At 40.7% G+C, this 22867-nt stretch overlaps 1 protein-coding gene across 1 annotated transcript in view; it reads right to left on the minus strand.

Annotated features, from left to right (window-relative positions):
- Window positions 1-22867, minus strand: part of LOC134219282 (serine/threonine-protein kinase Wnk-like) — a 255232-nt gene that overhangs the window by 147575 nt on the left and 84790 nt on the right. The window contains exons 2-3 of the mRNA XM_062698008.1: window positions 2145-2379; window positions 1567-1778 (exon numbers count right to left, since the gene is read on the minus strand). Of these exons, the coding sequence (XP_062553992.1) occupies window positions 1567-1778; window positions 2145-2379 (447 nt within the window). The remainder of the gene's footprint in view (window positions 1-1566; window positions 1779-2144; window positions 2380-22867) is intronic.

Consider the following 22867-nt stretch of genomic DNA (forward strand, 5'->3'; position numbering starts at 1 on the left):
TTAAAATCCATTGAAAGATAAAGGACCTATTAATGTTACAAATCTTACATGATTTCGTGACGGTCTCCAGTTTTGAAATTCTCATTTGACACCCTGTATCAGAGTCTTCCCCTTAGACGTAGTTTACGTCAAAAGGGAAAATTAAGAAGGAGGAGGAAGGTAGACAAAAGAAGGATGAAGGATGAAGCAAAAAGGGAGCATGGAAGAAGGAAAAAGAAAGAGGACAGCGGAAGAAGGAAACAGGAAGAAAGAGAAAGCAAAAAGAAAGATGGAAGTATTTAGAAGAAAGTTGAAACAAGGAATAGGAAAGAAGATAAATAAACAAAAAGTCGCGAGAAAGGATTAATAACAGAAAAATCGTAAAAACGAGAAAAAAATATGGGAAGAACAAAAAAGTGAGAAGAAGTTAGAAGGATAAGTGGAGATATAAGTAAGATGAAGAAAGAAATAACAAATAAGGAAAAATAAGTATAGAGAAGAAAGAAGAATAAATCAGGAAGAAGGGAAAAAAAGAAGAAGAAGTAGGGTAGAAGAAAGAAAGAGGAAAGAAGAATGAAGAACGAGAAAGAAAGTAAGAAAAATAAGTAAGAAAGAAGAGAAAGAAGAAAGAAAAGAAGGGTGTTGAAGAAAAAGAAGGGACGATTAGAGAAGAAGAAAAAAAATATGAGAAAGGAAAAAGAGGAAAAGGAAAGAATAAAGAAGGAAGAAAGAATACGGAAAGGAAGGAGGAGAAAAAAAGAGGAAAAAACCAGGATGCGAAAAGAAGGGTGGAGGGAAAAGTCGTACTGGAGAAAAATGAAAGAAGAAAGCTTAAAATATTGTAATTATAAAAAACGAGTTACGGTCAGAGGTCACACAGACTGTATGGCTAACCTCTAGTATTTAACTGTCTCTCTTACTAACTTAATAATAAGATGTCATCGATTGTACATATCATAATGAACCATGGCTCCGTAATGCGTTATACACGCCTGAGCCTACCAAATAAATGAACTTAAAAAAGCATTAGACAACAGACAGGACATTTACACAACACCCAGTGAACAAATGGAGCATTTCCTGTTTTACGAAAAATTTTCTTACGATGGCTGGAATCGAGCCCACATTACAGGGCTCGTAAATATACTTAGACGACTTAAACCGCTTACCACACGTTCACGAAGCCCACGAAGTATTGCTAAAAGTAATTTTTGCCGGAACGATTTATTATAAATATTCCATCCTATGTATGTAAAAAGCGCTTGAAACTTGTTTCTCCATTTGATTAACATGGGCATATTGAAAGAATTTTGGAAGTTTTTCTTTTTTCACAAATAAGGCAGGACATGTCATTTGACTTCCCAAACTTCAACCGCATATTGAAGCACTTCGCTCTTAATGTCGTTTAATATATTTTAATACCGCTTTCGTCTGCAAAAATCTTTCTGGTCTTCGCTCTAGATCGAGAAACCCCCCAAGCCACAAATCCCGTTCAAAACAAAACACCGCAAAGCTGTTTATTTTAGCCGCCGTACTCGAGGCATAGACACACATACACAAATAGTACACAAAGGAGCACAAACATACCTGAGGGGCTGCGACAGCGGCTGAACTCTGCTGCACCAGCTGCTGGTGGCTTCCGGCGTTCAGATTTCCGGCGCTGCTAATGGCTCCGGCCTGGTGGTAGTGGGGATGGCCGTACGCTGCATAAGCAACCGGTCCCACAGCTGCACCGACTACCGATCCAGCTGTGGCTCCAGCAGCCACCGGTTGATTAATGTACGCATGTTGGGGGGTACCTGTTTGGGTTGATAATATTTGCGTAACCGTTAGGGTGAATCAACATATTGTTTTTTGTTTGTTTTGGATTTATTCAAAGAGGCCTTCCTTAACTCAGCGGCAAGTACGCAGCTATGAGGCATGCATTGTTCGAATCTCCATCTCGTTTAGGAGATTGCCTCGACATTTCTTAGCATATCGTAGATATGTAAAAATGGAATGATCATCTTGCCGAGAATGCCTATCGCTACTCTTTTGCATACATCCAAATCGTTCAAATAAATTAAATTCAAATCTATTTTTTCATTTTCAAAGAGGGATAGTGACAATGAAAATCAATCTGCTTGATGTATCATAAATCGAAAAAACCACTACATCCCACTTACCGACAATCGTGGTCGGAATGACCGGAGCGCCTCGCTTGTTTTGCGCTTTGTCCAAACTGTTGATAATCGCTTTGGCGAGCGTTCCGTCCGAAGCCGATGCCGAATCGGTGACCTTTTGTCCGGTTTGTGGCTTCTGTCCGTTGGGTTGTTGCTGCGAGGACAAATCGCCGCCGGCACCGGTCACGCTTGCCACCAGTACGGCCAGCATCGATAGCACTGCCGGCAGACATGTCCGCTGGAACGACAAGAGGGACCAGTGTTTCAGTTAATCGTCGTTAGGAAATCGATCATAATTCATAGATAAGACCCGCCACTCGTCGAAGGGCGAAGCGAATTGTCGCTGGGAGGGAAGAACAATAATGAACCAACCAGTAGAGTCGGAAAACGATTGGAGTTGATTGTTTCGCCAGCAAGGGATTTTCTTTTTTGTGAGCTTTAGTATTATTGTACTGCTGTGACGCGAGTAATTTAGGGTAAATTAGACGATAGTGAATCTTTTTGTAACTAGAAGCAGAGTATCGCTACTTTTTGCTAGTTTTTTTTTGCGAAGTGCTTAAATTCCTCCCGAGAAAACATACAGCAGTTTCAGTGTACTAAAAAGTTGTGTGCGCCATTTTGCGCCGGAACAATTACACGAGTCTAAAACACCCCTAGAAAAAACACATTTTCTCAAATAGCTTTTAAATTTTAAGAGATAGAGCTTCGCAATGTTCTCCAAAAACGTGTATTTTTGTTAGCCAAACAACTTTGTAGATGGTGGTAAAAATGTCTTAAACATAGAAAAATAGTAATGCTCAACAAACTGATTTCAGGGACCTTCCACAGAAAATGTCACATATCTCGTACTATATAAGTCATAGGTATGGGGTGTCTTTGGCAAAATAACTTGAAATACCATCCGCTACAACTTTCCTGAAGACACTAGGCTCATATCCGGTTTCGATGGTTAAGCAAAATTTTTATCTCGTTTCTAGGTGGATTAATCATTTTACAGATTTTCTCAAAAAAAGGCCCTTTTCATATCTAACGTCTTCTCCAAACAAACTACAGCGAAAAAATCAACAGAAACGATGTTATTAAAAAAGCGCACGAAATCGGCAAAAAGCAACACTGTGCGATGGCGGCTATGATCTGTCAAGAGACTGAGGAACAGAGGTATGTTAGGCTTGTTGATGTTTATAGGCCTCTTCAATACCACACATCTACCCTATTTCCTAATAAAAATGGCTACTAGAATAGAGTAGAAAAATTAACACTTCCTCATATTATCTATAATCGTATTACTCTTCTACAATAACAATCAATAACAAACACTTCAGGCACATTATTGTACTTCGAACGTCTCATTTCGTAATTAATCTTGCGGGCGTCTCACCAACGCAGGGAAAGAATCCATTGAGTGCGGGCGTCCCACCACGCAGACTTGTGATCAATCCAAACCCCAAGAATACCATTTTTCTTGTGGGCGTTCCACCAACGACGAGAAAGAATCTATTAAGTGCGGGTTTTGCACCAACGCAGACTTGTGATCATTATGATCCACAATAATACCATTCTTCTTGCGGTCGTTCCATCAACGTCAAAAAGTACTCCAATTTCTCAAAGCTCTAGCCATCATCAAAATTCACCTAATTGAAGTATTGCCTTCTAATTACAATTCACCTAATCTACGCGATATTGTATATATTGTAATATTGTAATACAAGGAACATGACGATTGCGAGTTTTTGATATATCATACTGTTCTAATAAAAACAAAACTCTGGAATATTTTGTTTTGAAAACGACAACAACAAAAATATAACACATAGTTTTGAAAACGAATCTTGCAAGTGGTTATTTATGGAACAACACTTTTTGGTAAATTCACGTGTTTCATACTCTTACAGGATATCACTCGTATTTTCTTCTATGGTTGTATCAATTCCACCAAACATTGGTAATATACTTTTATTTCAATTTTTTTACTTCAGCTGAATCTCATCGTTTTGGCAGACAGCAAAGGAAAACAGAGTAACTTGTTTCGCACATAATCAAGTTTTGTCCATCACACACTTAGGATAATCCATTAACAAATAAATCAAATCGGTGAGATTGGATCCATTGAACAACTCCGTTTAACGAAACAAAAGAAAGCCTTGCACAAACTGCAATGTTTGACATACCAAACAAAGAGTATTAGCATTAGTATTAGCATTGTTACGGTGTAATTCGTAGATTGGACACTAATGATACTCATGTTTTACTTTTGAGATCCTTATCTAGAATGCTATTGGAAATCGAGAAGGGGAAAAAACAAAATAACAAAAGCATGAGGATTACTATTCCTGGTCACGCCCATCTTCACCCTAACTAAGGAGAGGTAGGAAGTGTTGATGTGGTACTTACTTAACGAGAGGCCACCGACTTAGCGACAACCTTCATAAGTACCACGGAGTTGGATAATGAGGAAGGTATTCGTTGGGTCAGGATGTGCCTGTAGCTGGCAATGTAACCGTGGTAGATCATACCCCGTAACACAGCACGTAAAGGTGTCTACCCAGCATTACGGGTCATTTGACATACCAAACAAAGAGTATGGACAATAAAATGCTAGAAAATAATCGTCAACATTTTTTAAAGCGCTTCAAAAACCAAACAAAAAACAATTCTCAAAAGCAGTATTCTTTTGATTCACGTAGATATGACGGAACCACACACCAAGAAACTGGTTTCAGCCAAATCAATAGCTGAACAATAATCAGTTGAACAACGTTCCACTGAAACTCAGCAATATGCTCCCTATGGCCTTGAAAGGATCTGGCAAGTGTCCCCACATAGATCAAAATGAAAAATATCAAAAAGCTCTTATTCTTAATTCAACTCCTGGCTTAACTTACAATCAAAGATTGCAACGACAATAAAAATCGACTTCTACAACAATCGGGATAATAAATATCTGATTTATCATATTTTCAATTCTGTTGACTCTGTTGACTCCCAAGCACTGGGTCGTTGGACCCTTTCGGCCAAACGACCCTTTCAGCCAAACGACCCTTCCGGCCAAACGGACAAAAATGAAGAGCGTTAAGTTCACTTTGCGTTTCTCACTCTTCACAGCGAGAAGTGATAAATTAGGAGTGAGAAGTGAGACGTCTCTCTTCTTATTCCTAATTTCACACTTTTCTAATAACCTATTCGGCGAAATGACCTATTCGGTCAAATGATCCTTTCGGCAAAACGACCCTTTCGGCCAAATGACCCTTTCGGCCAAATGGCCCTTTCGGTCAAATAACCCTTTTGGCCAAATTACCCTTTCGGCCTAATGACACAATCACTTCTCAAAGGACCTATTTGGCCAAATGACCTATTCGGTCAAATGATACTTTCGGCCAAACGACCCTTCCGGCCAAATGAACCTTTAGGCCAAATTACCCTTTCGGTCAAATGACGCTTTCGGCCTAATGAGCCTTTCGGCCTAATGATCCTTTCGGCCTAATAAACCTTTCGGCCTAATGACCCAATCGGCCAAATGACCCTTTCGACCAAATGACCCTTTCGGCCAAACGACCCTTTCGGCCAAATGACCCTTTCGGCCAAACGACCCCGTCGGCTAGATAACCCTTTTGGCCAAATATTTTTTTCGGCCTAATGACCCTTTCGGCCTAATTACCCTTTCGGCCTAATTACCCTTTCGGCTAAATGACTTTCGGCCTAATGGTTTGCTTGGCCTAGTGGCATTTGGCCAAATGGATATCGGCCGAATGGGTTTCGGCTCAACGACCCTCTCCCTGCCAAGCAGCCAAACTTTGGCTCAAACTGAAAACGCCCAAATTTGATTTAATACCATTTATGAATAAACAAATTTGGAATGCATTTTACGTTAGATCATTAGATCATGAAATGCAATTGCTTTGTTTATTGTATTCTATTGTCATGTGATTTGAACATATTAAATAGCGGTATGTGAAATTTTACTTGGATAAACCATTTTTTCCTTTTCATGTGTTGTTCTTTGATAAAGAAGATTGACTGCAGTGTTGGCAAAGTCAAATTTTCTATCCGCATTTCTCTTATAAAGGCCTCTCAAATAAAGCAGCAATCATGTTTGCATTGCTAGAGCTCGTGACTCACCTCGTGAGTAAGGTAGGGTCGACTGACTTCGAATATGTATCTCGTACGATGGCGGCTTTGATCTGTCAAGTGACTGAAGAACAGAGGTATGTTAGGCTTGTCAATACCACACATACTCGTCAAGTATTTTGAAATTTCGACGGCTTTCATCTCACGCCACTTAATCACAAAATCACATAATCTGGTTACATGATCGCCTATAATATGACGCCATTTCCATTTCCAATTCCAAACCATTTCCATTTCCAAACAATTTTCTATGTTATTCACCAAAATACGTATTTTTGGTCGAAGATTCAGTATAAATAAAAATCTTATGATTGCAAAGAATGTCAGATATGCAATTTCTCGAACAAACGGTTTGATTATCCTTTACAGCATCAAGCCATGAAATGGACGGCAAACGATCACGTATTGCTGCATTGAATTAACATTTAACAATTAACAATAGTAAAAAGTATTCGCATTGTTGATGATCTGTACACTGATTATCAAGGAATGCTCCTGTTGTATCTATTTACATCAGAGTTCAAGAAAAAAAGTGTTTTTTTTTCTGTAGCAGTCATGCCAGCTCCTGAGTTAAAATATTGTAAACAAACTTTATATTAAAAGGATTGAAGATGAAAGTATTGTCCATATACCTGTGGATTGGATCTTGTTTTCGGCTTTTGATATGTAATTGTAGTGGGGTATATGTACAAGTACAAGGAGGGCATAAAACGCAAAGTGGTGTAAGTGACAAAAACTTTGGGTGCAAAGTTTTTCTGTATCTTTTCGTTTTATAAAACTTGTATGGGAATACTAATTAACAAATGTTCTACTAATTTTACTTATTTTCTGTGAATCTTCACATTTATTACACACAATGTTTAAACTATATCAACATATTGCCACAAACCAAAGCATTTTTGCTATAGTCAACTCAAATTTAACCAAAAGTGTTAGCACCACCCTGATTCAAATGCAGAAAGACACGAAAACCTTGTTTGGTAGGTACATTGATTAGGTGTAAAAGTGGTTTAATTTTAGGTAGATGAATATCATGAAGTGTGCTATCAGAGTAGGAATTCGTTAATGTAAAAATCAGCATACATATTGCGTGCAGTGGAACTAAGGCAATTATTGAAAGTTATCAAGAGTTATTAGTTTAATTTTAGTTATAAAAGGCTAGATGTAAGTAGAAATCAATTGAAGTGGAAATAGATTATCTTAACAGTGAATTTTAGATTTCATCGAGTCACGCAGGCACCCGCATTGAGTTGAAATGGGAAGTGAATTCAAGAACTATATTATGTAAGTTTTGTTAATTAAGTCAAAAGTAATGTCGTGTAAATAAAAAGTTTAGCTTTTAGCTGTTACAATAAAACGATGCTCGGAAATTAAGTTTAGATCCAGTTTCCACAAGGGCTCTCGATTTGGAACTCTTGAGTTCGAATCACAGGTTGGGCCTTTTTTATGTTGAGTTCTAATAATCGTATAATCGTTTTTTCCTCACAATCAATCGTTACAATTTGACAAAATGTGTTACTAAGTAAAACAGGAAGAAAAATGCTGGAATACCGCGTAACAGGCAAAATTTAGTGAATGACGTTTTCTAGCCACGGGCCAAATTTCAGAATTGACACCAGAGCCGGCGAGCCAGAAATTTTCTGCACAATATTCAATGGTATTTCGTCATTTTTCCAGAATGACTGAATTATTATATTGAGAGAAAAGTTAAACACTATTTTATTGTATTCGGAAATATTTTTGTTTCTTTTAGTTAGCTTTTTACATAGCTGGTCTTTCAGTAGAAGCATAAGTACTAGAACGCTAGTGGCGCTGTAGTCATTAAAAGCATTTCGCCAAAATATACTTCCACAAGCTTAACTTGGCCGTTTATTATACATAATGCTGTAGTACATGTTTTGTTTCATCATCAACATTGGCTTGACACTTGTAGTACCGGTACTTTAGCTGCCAGATCAAAGTGACCTAGATGTTAGTCACGCGAACAGGAGCGACATTAGCAATCTAATACTTATGCATCTTTCCGTCTTTCCGTCGAAAATGTAATTGAGAAACATGTAATTGTTGTCTGTACTATTTGTTACCACCGTATTTGGAAAATGGCGCATACATCACTTTTCCTAATTACAGCACTCATAAAAACTATCGTCCGGCAGATTTTAAGTTAGTCACGAATCGAAACACACCAGAACTCAAGTCCTTTATGAATCTCCCACTGAAATAAAAATAAAATATGTTTCAAATCGCATACATTTTTATACTGCCGCCAGTGCTGCACCCTAATGAGTCGGGCAACCGCGAACGCCTGGTCATCTCGACGTTAGTAGTGAACAAAACCACTAGCTTATTATTTAGTGTATAAATGCGAATTGTCAAAACAATGATCAAGCTATAAATCTCCGAGGGCAAACCTACTCCACCACAGTATGGCTAGACGGAGAATCATAAATTTGTCTATAATTTCTAATCAAGGTTATGCCACCGTAAAATTTTCCAGCGATATGTTGGACGGAGGAACTGGTTCGCATTTGAGAGCAATTGTGGTACGGACAAAAATGCGTACCAACATAAATTGCTCCTAAAAAGTGGGGGAAGGTGGGGGGCAATAAGTCCTTATGTTAGCAAACACTGCTACAATATATATATATATAATGGCTTTAACGATTTTCATCGAAATATTTACCTTATGCAACTCATGAGGCAAAGCGCCATTTATTTGGCAACTCTCAGGGAACAACGCACCACATCGGCAAATCAGCATTCTGTTATAAACAGTGCGTGGAGACGCGTAGTACATTGTAGGTTATTCCCACTACAGCGTTTTGCCTGGACGAAATTTTAGATGTTTCGCTTTTTTTTGTAAAAGTGCAAAACTCGTTTCTTAAAATCAATGACCCATAAACTAAGAAAATAATTGGAAATATCTACGGGTACCCTTTAGTAAATGTTGTGAATATTTTCCGATAAACCTGCTCATAGTAAAATTTCATTGTTTCCTCTCAGAAAGTAAATCGCTCGAATTGTTTGTATAAATAAAATATTGATATCGCTCAATATACACGGCTTTAAAAAATTGTCTTCCTTTTACTTCCACTAATTCGTTTTTTGGTAATTACACAAATACGTATTTCATCCACTACTTGTGGACATCTTCAGTGTTTTGTTTATCGACCGTAACATTTTCCCCTAAGACGCTCGCAAATAATTATTAAAGATATCAACATGTTTGGTATCCAATCGAAATATTTTTCTAGAAGAGTCCACTATAAGGCAGTACTCGCTTTTTTCGGATTTTGCTTAGCGGTAGGATAAATAGACCGCTAAATCCGTTCGAGCATTGTTAGCGGAAAACCGGAATGGAATGGGAAGAACAAATGTCCTTTATCCGCACTACTACATATATATTTATATTGACTGACGTACGTTTCCATTGAAATAAATCGGATTGCTGTTCTAGCCATGTCATGCAATAGGAGAGGGATTTATTTTTTGCTTGTAATCTTGAAGCACCTTGAAGAGAAAACAGGTTTTTTTTCATTTGCGCTGTTTTGACAAATTTGTTGGTCTTATATGTGAAAGGTTGCATAGCTTTTTACGATTGATGAGGATTTATAGTGGACTGTCTGCATTCTTATTTATTTTTCTCCCTCGAGTTATAAGATTTTCAAGCGGAACTTCTCATTTTACTGTTTATCGCATTTCTGCATGCCCTGGAGTCTGGTTTGGCTCTAAATGTAGCTGTGATGTCTATTTTAATTATGTAATATATAAATGCTGGAAAACGATCATACAGACATCACCTCAATTCATCGTGCTGAGTTGATTGGAATATTACATTATGAGTCATCGAGACTTCTATAAAAAGTTCGATTTTGGAGTGGTCCAATAGCCATGTTTTTGGGTAATTTGGCCGAATACCATTTGGTCGACTGTCGTTTGGTCGAAAGGTTTCATTTTCGCGTTTTTTGCGAATCTCGCGGATTTGATCAGTCGAGAAAATCACGTTTCTTTCAAATGTAGTCGTGGAAATCGCGGATTTATGTTTACTTTCTTGAAAATTGTGATTGTAGAGTTCGCTGAAAATTATTGGATAAATACAAGATGGTTATGTTCTTTATATGAGTATATGAGGAGTGTGTAATACTTTGGGATCCAAACATATTATATCCTAATATAATATGTTTTGCCTTTCTCGTACAACAAAGTTGTACCAGAAGGCTATAATTTCACTCCAAAAGCCAAATTTTGATAGAAGACTCGGAGACCCATAGTGTTATATACCAATCGACTCAGCTCGAAAAACTGAGCACATGTCTGACTGTGTGTGTATGTGTGTAGCCCCGGGAATTTTTTATTGTTAAACACGTTTCATATAGAAGGACCGATTCGAGTGCAACTAGTTTCATTCGACGGAGAAACTTTCCTAGTTGCACACTATTGTTTTTGTTTGCTAATATGTCATGCGATTTGAATAATATTTCTATTTTTCTTTTATCAAATACGTACAAATACGCTGTGTACATGCACATTTTAAATCATTAATCAATTTAGCTGTGGTGCAACCCATTACTCTCATATTTGAGTAATTTTTAAGCAGCGTGATATAATCGCATCAAAGCTATTAACCGCCTAAATGGAGGCAATTTACGTTGCATTTACCATACTAATTCGAATTCAACACATTGAATCGAGAAAGGCATAATCACCACTGGGGGATAAATTTGGGTTTTTGGTTGATATTCACACGATATTTGATAGACCATCTGTTGACCTGACAAATTGATCATATTGTAATTCTGGATATCCGGACGCTGAATTGTGTTTAGAAGTTAGTCTTTGTTTTCAATATTGTTGACAGTGGTTCCCATGAATGTTGTTGCGAGAACCGCAAATTTTGGGAACGACGATTTGTCTATTTTGCTCTCCAGGGTTGCATGCTAAAGCTTCTTCGTGATAGTGCCATTATTTTTATTGTCGCGGATTTCGCGGATTGGAATTCGATCAGTTTGTTACAGCCCTGTAAAAATATATTTCTTTATCAAGTGACGGAAGTGAGATGTTTGAAGTGAGCAGTGATGAGAGAGAAGCGAAAGTAGAAGTGAGGACTAGTGAGAGAAGGATACATAAAGATACAAAAAAGAGGTAGTAAGTAGACCTGTGCGCCAATTGAAATTTTAACGGCGGCGGCGTGAAAAATCATTTTCAGCCAGCGTTCAGGAATTTCTTCGGAAGTTCCTCCGGGAATTCTTCCGGAAGTTCCTCCGGGAATTCCTCCGGAAATTCTTCCGGGAATTCCTCCGTAATTTCCTCCAGCAATTCCTCCGTAATTTCCTCCAGAAATTCCTCCGGAAGTTCCTCCGAGAATTCCTCCGGAAGTTCCTCCGGAAATTCCTCCGGAAATTCCTCCGGATGTTCCTCCGGAAGTACCTCCGGGAATTCCTCCGGAAGTTACTCCGAGAGTTCTTCCGGAAGTTCTTCCAGGAGTTCCTCCGGAAGTTCTTCCAGGAGTTCCTCCGGAAGTTCCTCCGTGAATTCCTCCGGAAGTTCCTCCAAGAATAACTCCGGAAGTTCTTCCGGGAATTCCTCCGGAAGTTCCTCCGGGAATTCCTCCGGAAGTTCATCCCAGAATTACTCCGGAAGTTCCTCCGGGAATTCCTCCGGAAGTTCCTCCGGGAATTCCTCCGGAAGTTCCTCCGGGAATTCCTCCGGAAGTTCCTCCGGGAATTCCTCCGGAAGTTCCTCCGGGAGTTCCTCCGGAAGTTTCTCCGAATTCCTCCGGAAGTTCCTCCGAATTCCTCCGGAAGTTCCTCCGGGAATTCCTCCGGAAGTTCCTCCGGGATTCCTCCGGAAGTTCCTCCGAATTCCTCCGGAAGTTCCTCCGGGAATTCCTCCGGAAGTTCCTCCGAATTCCTCCGGAAGTTCCTCCGGGAATGCCTCCGGAAGTTCCTCCGGGAATTCCACCGGAAGTTCCTCCGGGAATTCCTCCGGAAGTTCCTCCGGAATTCCTCCGAAGTTCCTCCGGGAATTCCTCCGGAAGTTCCTCCGAATTCCTCCGGAAGTTCCTCCGGGAATTCCTCCGAAGTTCCTCCGGGAATTCCTCCGGAAGTTCCTCCGAATTCCTCCGGAAGTTCCTCCGAATTCCTCCGGAAATTCCTCCAGAAGTTCCTCCGGGAATTCCTCCGGAAGTTCCTCCGGGAATTCCTCCGGAAGTTATTCCGGGAATTCCTCCGGAAGTTCCTCCGGGAATTCCTCCGAAAGTTCCTTCGGAAGTTCCTCCGGGAATTCCTCCGGAAGTTCCTCCGGGAATTCTTCCGGAAGTTCCTCCGGGAATTCCTCCGGAAGTTCCTCCGGGAATTCCTCCGGAAGTTCTTTCGGGAATTCCTCCGGAAGTTCTTTCGGGAATTCCTCCGGAAGTTCCTCCGGGAATTCCTCCGGAAGTTCCTCCGGGAATTCCTCCGGAAGTTCCTCCGGGAATTCCTCCGGAAGTTCCTCCGGGAATTCCTCCGGAAGTTCCTCCGGGAATTCCTCCGGAAGTTCCTCCGGGAATTCCTCCGGAAGTTCCTCCGAATTCCTCCGGAAGTTCCTCCGAATTCCTCCGGAAGTTCCTCCGGAATTCCTCCGGAAGTTCCTCCAATTCCTCCGGAAGTTCCTCCGGGAATTCCTCCGAAGTTCCTCCGGGAATTCCTCCGAAGTTCCTCCGAATTCCTCCGGAAGTTCCTCCGGGAATTCCTCCGGAAGTTCCTCCGGGAATTCCTCCGGAAGTTCCTCCGAATTCCTCCGAAGTTCCTCCGGAATTCCTCCGGAAGTTCCTCCGGGAATTCCTCCGGAAGTTCCTCCGGGAATTCCTCCGGAAGTTCCTCCGAATTCCTCCGGAAGTTCCTCCGAATTCCTCCGGAAGTTCCTCCGGGAATTCCTCCGGAAGTTCCTCCGAATTCCTCCGAAGTTCCTCCGAATTCCTCCGGAAGTTCCTCCAGGAATTCCTCCGGAAGTTCCTCCGAATTCCTCCGGAAGTTCCTCCGAATTCCTCCGAAGTTCCTCCAAATTCCTGCGGAAGTTCCCCCGGGAATTCCTCCGGAAGTTCCCCCGGGATTTCCTGCGGAAGTTCCCCCGGGAATTCCTCCGGAAGTACCCCCGGGAATTCCTCCGGAAGTTCCCCCGGGAATTCCTCCGGAAGTTCCTCCGGAAGTTCCTCCGGGAATTCCTCCGGAAGTTCCTCCGGGAATTCCTCCGGAAGTTCCTCCGGGAATTCCTCCGGGAATTCCTCCGATAGTTCCTCCGGGAATTCCTCTGGAAGTTCCTCCGTGAATTCCTCGGAAAGTTCCTCCGGGAATTCCTCCGGAAGTTCCTCCGGCAATTCCTCAGGAACTCCCTCCGGGGATGCATCCGGAAGTTCCTCGGCGAATTCCTCCGGAATTCCTCCGGAAGTTCCTCCGGGAATTCCTCCGGAAGTTCCTCCGGGAATTCCTCCGGAAGTTCCTCCGGGAATTCCTCCGGAAGTTCATTCGGAAGTTCTTCCAGAAGTTCATTCGGGAGTTCTTCCAGAAGTTCATTCGGGAGTTCTTCCAGAAGTTCATTCGGGAGTTCTTCCAGAAGTTCATTCGGGAGTTCTTCCAGAAGTTCATTCGGGAGTTCTTCCAGAAGTTCATACGGGAGTTCTTCCGGAAGTTCATTCGGGAGTTCTTCCAGAAGTTCATTCGGGAGTTCTTCCAGAAGTTCATTCGGGAGTTCTTCCAGAAGTTCATTCGGGAGTTCTTCCAGTTGTTAGTTTGGGAGGTTTTAGTATTAGGAATCGCAGAAGCGATAGCCACTAGACCACCGCGCTTGTACCCATCCAAATTTATCCAGCAATTCCTCAGAAAGTTTCTTCAAGAAATTCTTCTAAAGTTCCTCCAGGAACTCCTCTGGAAGTTCCTCCATGAATTATTCGGAAAACTTCTGCCGGAATTCTTCCAACAAATTCAACTTCCAAAAAATTCAATTTAAATTCTTCAGGAAGCTTCGTCAAGAATTTCTTCGGACATTTATCAAATCTTCAGGAATTCCTCCAGAAGTTCCTCCAGGAGTTCCTCCTGATGTTCCTCCATGATTTCCTTCAAAAGTTCTTGGAAGAGCTCCTTCGGATTTTTTTCAGGAGTTCTTCCGAAGGTTCCTTCAAAAATTAGTTGTGATGTTCTCCCTGGAATTCTTTGGGAAGCTTCTCCAGGAGTTCCTCAGAAAGTTTCTCCAGGTATTCTTCCTGGAAATCCTGTAAAAGTTCTATTAAAACTCTTCATGACATTTTTTCAAGAATTTTTCCGAAAGTTCCTCAAGGAGTTCTTCCAAAACTCCCTCGGTTAATTCATATAATTTCCAGCAGACAATGTCATTGACTGCGGGATTTCGAAAGTCATTAGGAAATACTTACTCATTCAATCTCAGTTCCCTCCATGATTTTTCGAAGTTGCTTGCGTTTACCGACTTTTCAGCTTAGTTTTTAACCGAAATAGATACAGCTAGGGCCCTCCTTAGCCGTGTGGTAAGAAGCGCGGCTACAAAGCAAGACCATGCTGAGGGTGGCTGGGCTCGATTCCCGGTGCCGGTCTAGGCAATTTTCGGATTGGAAATTGTCTCGACTTCCCTGGGCATAAAAGTATCATCGTGCTAGCCTCATGATATACGAATGCAAAAACGGTAACCTGGCTTAGAAACCTCGCAGTAATAACTGTGGAAGTGCTTAATGAACACTAAGCTGCGAGGCGGCTCTGTCCCAATATGGGGATGTAATGCCAATAATAAGAAGAAGAAGAAGAAGATGATACAGCTCTTCTACATTTTCATCGGTAATATTTTTCACAGTTAGGCCGGTACAAATATTAATCTCTTTTTTTGTCCCACTGACCTTTCGATGAGGAAGGGGGTGGAAAATAAAAAAATAAATAAATAAATTGGTAAAATCGAAAAATTCATCAGTTTTCTTAAAGATTTTTTTTATGAAAGTTTAAAATATCATTATTTTTCCGGTGGGACAAAAGAAGATATTAAAATTTGTTCTCGTTATCTGTAAATTATTGAAAAATTAAAAGGAAGAAGATAGAAGGAAGTAGGAAGAAGGAAGAATGATGATGATGATGATTGTCCCGCCACATACCTCTACAAAAGTTTGAGCTAGACGTTTTACCGGAAGAAGGAAAAAAGAAGAAGTTGTCAGATCTCATTTCTCACTCTCTTTTCATTCTTTGCTTCTAACTTTTCTCTTTTCACTTTTCACTTCCTCCTTCTTTCTTCTCACTTCTGACTTCTTACTATTCACTTTTCATTTCTCATTTCTCACCTCTCATTACTCATTTCTCTTTTCCTTTTTCACACTTCTCTTTCACACTAATCGTAATTTGAGAGATTTTAACTATTCTGCCAAACGGCATTCGACCATGTGGCCAAACAGAATCCGGCCAAATGGCCTGACACCAATAGTCCAATAGCCTTTACGTGTACTTAGTATACGAAAAAGGCAGAAACCATTTTTGAAAATGAAAGTAATTTTATACCATACTAGCTGACCCGGCGAACTTTGTCCCACCAAAAATTAATCAATTTTCTGATACAATTTTTTACCTACACAAGGCATTCTTCTTCTTCTTCTTCTTCTTCTTATTGGCAATATATCCCCACACTGGGACAGAGCCGCCTCGCAGCTTAGTGTTTATTAAGCACTTCCACAGTTATTAATATCATGAGGGTAACACGATGATACACTTATGCCCAGGGAAGACGAGACAATTTCCAACCCGAAAATTGCCTAGACCGGCACCGGGAATCGAACCCAGTCACCCTCAGCATGGTCTTGCTTTGTAGCCGCGCGTCTTACCGCACGGCACAAGTTATATAGAAAACAAATCAGCTATCATGACATTTTTCCTATCAGTTGAGTAAGCAAACAAAAATTGACATAGATCGATCTTATCATTATCGAATGACAATTCCAACTTCGTGTTATATATACAGATGATTAAGCATTAATAGAAGAAGAAAACAAATTCACTAAGGTAAGCTACTTTGTTGCCTAACTGAGTGATCCAATGCTTGTTTTGCGGACAGTATACCAGCGTCGCTCCATAATGCTGAGCAACCAAGCATTAAAAATTACATCAAATCCTTAGCCTTACGAATTTCGCTTTTATATCCATTATGTAATATAAAAATACTTCCACATTCGCATAGTATAATAGTCTTACAAATATTTAAAGGCATCAGCTGATTTCAAACCTTAGTTGATTATAGTTTTCTAGAAATCAAACAGGGCGTTTTGGCCAGGTGCCTCGCATTATATCGTCTTACCCTACGGATCTACGAATGGCTACATGGCTGTGATATGGCAATTTCCCGGTTGGAGTGTGCAATGCCAATAAATAACAAGGAGAAGCAAAAGCATTTACATACTTTTCAACTTCTATAGTCTCTGGCTTGATAAAAAACATTTACTCAGTCCCTTCCAGGATATGCCTATTATTGATCAAATTTTGTTTATGCAAGTCATATTTTTCTTCCATACTTTACATAGTCATTCTGTGGTCGTTTGCATAAATATTGAGCAGGCAAAATATTTTGGTAACAACAGCACAGCATAAAAAGGACGTCTAGCCACACATAAGAACAATGTTGGGTAAGACGGTCGGTAGTATTGTGTAACAAAAGAAACACACAATGTGTTTATCTTTTGAAGCAAATGTATGCTCATGGAAGAGGGTGCAGAAATGGTCATTCCACATTATAGGAGGAAGGGAGTCATTGAAATATGTGGTACAGAGGAGAGTATATTGAGGCGTTAAAATAGTTAGAACTGAAATGTCAGTTTGATTTGGATTGCATTTTTAATATCAATTGAAAAGCCTGTTTTGTATTCCACAAGCAGTTTATTTATCCTTTTATTTCACTGTTCCTTGAATTTTACATTTTTCTGAAAAATCTCTCCAACAAGAATGTAATTAAACTTGAGAGAAGTCCACAAATCAGGAACGCCCACATGACGAATAGATCATCCAGTTTCAAAACCCGAATGTCGAAATTGTGATCAATTGCTCTCCAGTCCTCGACCGTATTGGAACATTCATCCCACGTCCACTTTGACAGTAGTCCAGCCTCGAAAAATGTCCTTTGTGAGGAATAGAAAATATCAACCAGTGGATCATTAGTCAGAACCATGTATGACCCAAGTCGTGTTCCAAAATATTCCTTAAGTTCTCTGTATCTAACGGGTTTCTCATTGTGATTGTAGCTCTTAGGATTTCGAATTAGGAGCGCAGTATTGGGATTACGACCATAGTAGGGACTCACTCCATCTAAGGTCAGTTCATCCGAATCTTCGACAACGTTGATACCTTTGAGTCGATCTTCGATCATCGTTGATCGATCGAATGGTTTCCGTAATTTCATAACAACCTTTGAGCCAATCAAATCATCAATCGTTCCAATTGCTTCCGTCTTTGGATGATTGATTATGAAAGACATAACTTTTGTTTGGTATGAATGAAAAACCACGGCGATCGAAATGCAGATCAGAAACGGAACATACTTATGCTTTTTGCAAAATGTTGCCATCTTCAATAGATATGTAACTATCGATATTAGCACAAACGTGATCCACACTTCCAACCTTAGAGCACAAATCAATACGCTCGTCATGGAGAGGACTCTTCCGGTCGGTACCACAATAATGCATTCCAATGGTACAACTCCAAACAATAATCGCCTCGAAAATACTCGATCTATCGTGTATTCCTTCAAACTAAGCGATACGAATAGCTGACTTTGTCTAAAGTGCGTTTCATAGCAGCTCATGAACGCTTCCTCCCCCAATCCATCGCATGGGTTCTTCATGTATTGTGCCGTCGCATTCAGAAACCCAACGGTCTCATCCATCCAGTTCCTATCCGAGAGGGACAAAGCCCTTTCCGAACTGTAGCGTACCGGGCGGCCCTGCATGTTTCGCAGAATATTCCGAAAGAGGTCCCGTGGGTGCACCAAATCGGTGAAGTCTTCAATCCTCCCGTCAAATCCCGTCCTCACGACCTTCATGATCCGAATTTCGATGAACACAACCCTAGTGTGCAAAGTTCTTTCAGTGAGGAACACTGCCATCTCCTTCATGAAGCGGAGAACCGCTCCAGCGAACAGCACCATGATCCGGGTGTGCGGATTCAACCGTTGCATCACGGTTGTGATTTCCGATGAATCAATGTTGTAGTCAGGTTTTCGCAGATTGATCACAACCAGCGATGACGGATTGATGGCGATTCGGTAGGCAGAGGAACTTGGGAAGGTTGTATTGATGATGTAGTGTGGAATGTGGAAGAGTCGCGGGGATTGAAGTAGCTCTATGAACCAATTGTCGAATGGGCGACCTCCACCGATGTCGAAAAGAAGGCAGTCGAAGCGACCTGGTTGACGGTGAAAGTATTCGATAACGGAGAGGGAATAGTTTAGCAGGATGGGGTTTATATAATCGGGAGCAACGGGAGTCACGAATAGCAAGGCGAGAAGCCTAAATCGATGTACAATGGGTGCCATGGTTGAAAACGAACTGGGAAGAGTTTAATTTGATTACACAAAAGCAGTTCATAACTTTGATTGAAAAGTCATATGAAGTGGAAACATGAATATTAAATGAGATTGCATTTACAAATGGGATGTGGAGGGCTTTCCTTAGTCCAGCGGTAATGTACGTGGCTACAAAGAAATTCCATAATCAAAGTGGCTGGGATCAACTGCCGGTGCAGTGTAGGGAGATTTCAGATTGGAATTTATCCCGACTGAGCAGAAAAGTATTATCCTGTTGACATGTACTGCCGCCAACCGCAAGTCAGACTTATCTGTATATGTATGCCATATACAGATAAGTCTGACTTGCGGTTAGCAGCAGTGTATGTGATGAATGGTAACTTGACCTAAAAATCTTGCTGAACATTTAGCTGCAAAGCGACAATATCCCAATAGGTAAAGCCAATTAATAAGAAGAATACCCCCTACAGGCAAAGCGCCTTTTCGGTCGGCCTTCTCTAGTAAGATCGGCGTTTTGACGTTGGACAACTACTTAACCAAAGGTACTGGGAGGCAAATCAAAATCTAAAATCAGGGACCGCCTTGTAAGATTTTGAATGTTTATAGCGCCTTAATCTTTCGAAGGACTCAAACCACCAATCAACTCGCGTGTCATTTCTGCTCAAGAATCTACGGTGAGTAAACACAGAGAGAGGGCACGGAAAGCGGACAGAACGATGGCGTCGGTAGCGGTCCCAGCATCGATGACGTTGGCTCCCATGTCTGGAGCATTCTAGCGGCAAACTATCTAGTGGCTGCCTTCGGCGTCAGCAGCACTCTAGTGAAATTTTCTCGCGTGATTCTGGCTCTGGTTTGGAAATGCGTGAGTGGAAATGCGCGTTGCAGAAAATAGATAGGTTCTCTTCAGGACCACCATTTTATACAAGGGACGGTTGCGCAGAGTCGAATTTTATTCATCGCGCAAATCATATTTGCTTAGCGACAGCAGAAAGTTGCTTTCGGTAGCAGAATCACAAGCGCGTGTTGAATGGAGACGCTCTAAACATTTAGTCGCGGGGAAGGGTCGTTTGGCCGAAAGCCATTCAACCGAATGCTACTAGGCCGAAACCCATCTGGCTGAAAGTCATTTGGCCGTTCGGGACATTTGGCCGAAAGGGTTATTTGACCGAAAGGGTCGTTTGGCCGTAAGAGTCATTTAGCCGGAAGGGTTATTTGGCCGAAAGGGTCGTTTAGCCGAAAGGGTCGTTTGGCCGTAAGGGTCGTTTGGCCGTAAGGGTCGTTTGGCCGTAAGGGTCATTTGGCCGAAAGGGACATTAGGCCGAAAGAGTCATTAAGCCGAAAGGGTCATTTGGCCGAAAGGGTCGTTTGGCCGTAAGGGTCGTTTGGCCGTAAGGGTCATTTGGCCGAAAGGGACATTAGGCCGAAAGAGTCATTAAGCCGAAAGGGTCATTTGGCCGAAAGGGTCGTTTGGCCGAAAGGGTAATTTGGCCGAAAAGCTTATTTGGCCGAAAGGGTAATTTGGCCGAAAGGGTCATTAGGCCGAAAGGGTCATTAGGCCGAAAGGGTCATTTGGCCGAAAGAGACATCTAGCCAAAAGGGTTATTGACCGAAAGGGTCATTTGGACGAATAGGTCGTTTGAAAAGTGATAAACTAAGAATAAGAAGAGAGACGTCTCACTCTCTATTTCTTACTTCTCACTGTTTTATACTCAACAGAAATACTAAAGAACTTTCTGTGGATATTACAGTGGCTTAAATTTATATGTTAAAAACTTTCTCAAATTCACTTGTCATAAGACGAGTTTGTACAGTCCCATTGAATTCCACCACTTAATTGTATCTTGACAGATACGTATTTCGACCTCAACAGTAAGGCCGTCTTCAGTGTCTCGTACTTGACTCGACTTCTACGAGACACTGAAGACGGCCTTACTGTTGAGGTCGAAATACGTATTTGTCAAGATACAATTAAGTGGTGGAATTCAATGGGACTGTACAAACTCGTCTTATGACAAGTGAAGACATTCCACTTAAAATCTCAAAATAATTTTCTTAACAAAATTTCTCAATTTTTTTATTGGCCACCTTTCTAATCAGTGGTGGAAATCTGCGAATCTTACTCACAAAACAAGAAGTAGGCAATGCAAAAGACTCGCGAACATTTGTTTCGGGTTAATTTGCTAAAAGTCATAAAACAACCTCGGAACTTATTTCTCATTGATGTTCGAGCTAGAACACAATTGTTAATTGTTATTGTGTTTATGTCAAGTCAAATCTATCCATATATTCGAAGTAATCACAAAAACTCGCGACCGTGTTTTTACTCCCGAACAAAATACAGCTCGGCTTTTTGTTTTGCTCTGCCCGTACTCGCGAACAAAGCAAGCGCCAGAAATATGCAGGCAATAGGTTCGCGCGAGTATGGCAATTTTGGTAGGCCCAATTACACTCTTTTCTTAATCGTGAAGCGAGTATTTCCACCACTGCTTCTAATCGGTTCTATTTGATGCCCTGATGCTCTGTGTACTATTTTCAGTCAAATCGGTCAATGAATTAATATTTTACAATCATTGGGTTAAAAAAGAAAATTAAATGTTTCAAAAGGGTTTTAGAAGCGATGTTCAATTTACCACCAGGCAGTGTTCATTTTACCCGCACTATTTCTGTACATACGAAATTTCGATGTTTTTTATTTCGATGAAAAACTATATAAAGCAATGTTTATTAGCGAAAAAATGTTCAGTGCAAAATGAATATTAGTTAAATTGTATACCTAGTACACTCAGGTTTTTACACGGTTTGGCTTTAGTCGTTTAAGACCATGAAAAAATTCAAAAAAAATCAAAGAAAATTCAGGTGGTATTTAAAAAGCTGTGAAAGTGCGGGTTTCCCGGGAAATTAATGAATTCCAACCGTGTAAAAAAAACCTGGGTGTATAAGCACTGTCACAAAATCTTAGACCCTCTCCTCCCTAATACCTGTGACATCATTTTTGAACAACCTCTTAGACGGCACAATTTACGATGAAGAACTACGATGTTCTTGATGAACATAATATAAAATGTTATGCTGAAATCAAAATTAGTGTTTAGATTAGTTTTTTTTGCCGGAGAACTTATTGGCATTTCACTGAAGTGTAGTGTGAGCAAATTTCGTTTCTTTTACCATGGAAAAGAAATGTATTTACCCATACAACACTTCAGTGAAATGCGGACGAATGCGGAGTATGAAAATCTCTGGTGTTCCTACCTTTCGTGAGTATGTTCACCGTGTAAAAAATGAAGTTGTTAGCTTTTTGGTGCAGCATCAAAACCAGGAAAAAACGCATGTGATGTTATCCATTGTGAGTTTTGCTGATGTTACATCAAACGATATCGCCGAATCTGCTAAATTATTCACAGGTGTTTTCAAGTCGGTGTATAATACGAATCCTCCTCCAGATTGGTCAGTCCTTCTTAACCTTTACTGTACCGACTATTTTTTTCAGTAACTTTTTTTCCTTCAATCTACTCTAACTTTGTCAAATATCCACCGATTTTCATGTTTCTGGTATTGTTGGATCCAGAAATTCATATAGTTTTCGTTCCCGGATTCTGGAGACGGTCCGTAACATGGTTCCGAAGATATTCCGGATTCCGTTGGGGTAATAGATTATTTTGGCATAGGAAAAATATTTTTCTCAGCAATTATAAATTTCAATTGTAAAATTTCAATTGTAAAATATAAATTCATCGACAGATGTTATAATACGTAAAGCAGAGTGACCTCATAGATTCCCTATGATTATTAGGTCTCCTTGGAAGTACCTGGTGCCGGGTACCCCGGGGCAAGTGGCCACATACCAACCCAATCGAAACAAGGCCTTGTGACGTTTCAAACTTCACGATTTTGCAATGCCAGTGCATTCCTGATCATTTCAGGCATTATATTTCTATCTCTGTCCATCTGGCCATGTCCCCGGATCAGGTGCCCTGGGGGAAGTGGCCACTTATCGATCCGAATCAAACAGCGTCATGCGACGTATCAAACAGTTCCTTGCTGGCAATTTCGTATATTTTCTGTCTGTG

Source organism: Armigeres subalbatus, chromosome 3, assembly GCF_024139115.2.
Source record: "Armigeres subalbatus isolate Guangzhou_Male chromosome 3, GZ_Asu_2, whole genome shotgun sequence".
NCBI lineage: Eukaryota > Metazoa > Arthropoda > Insecta > Diptera > Culicidae > Armigeres > Armigeres subalbatus.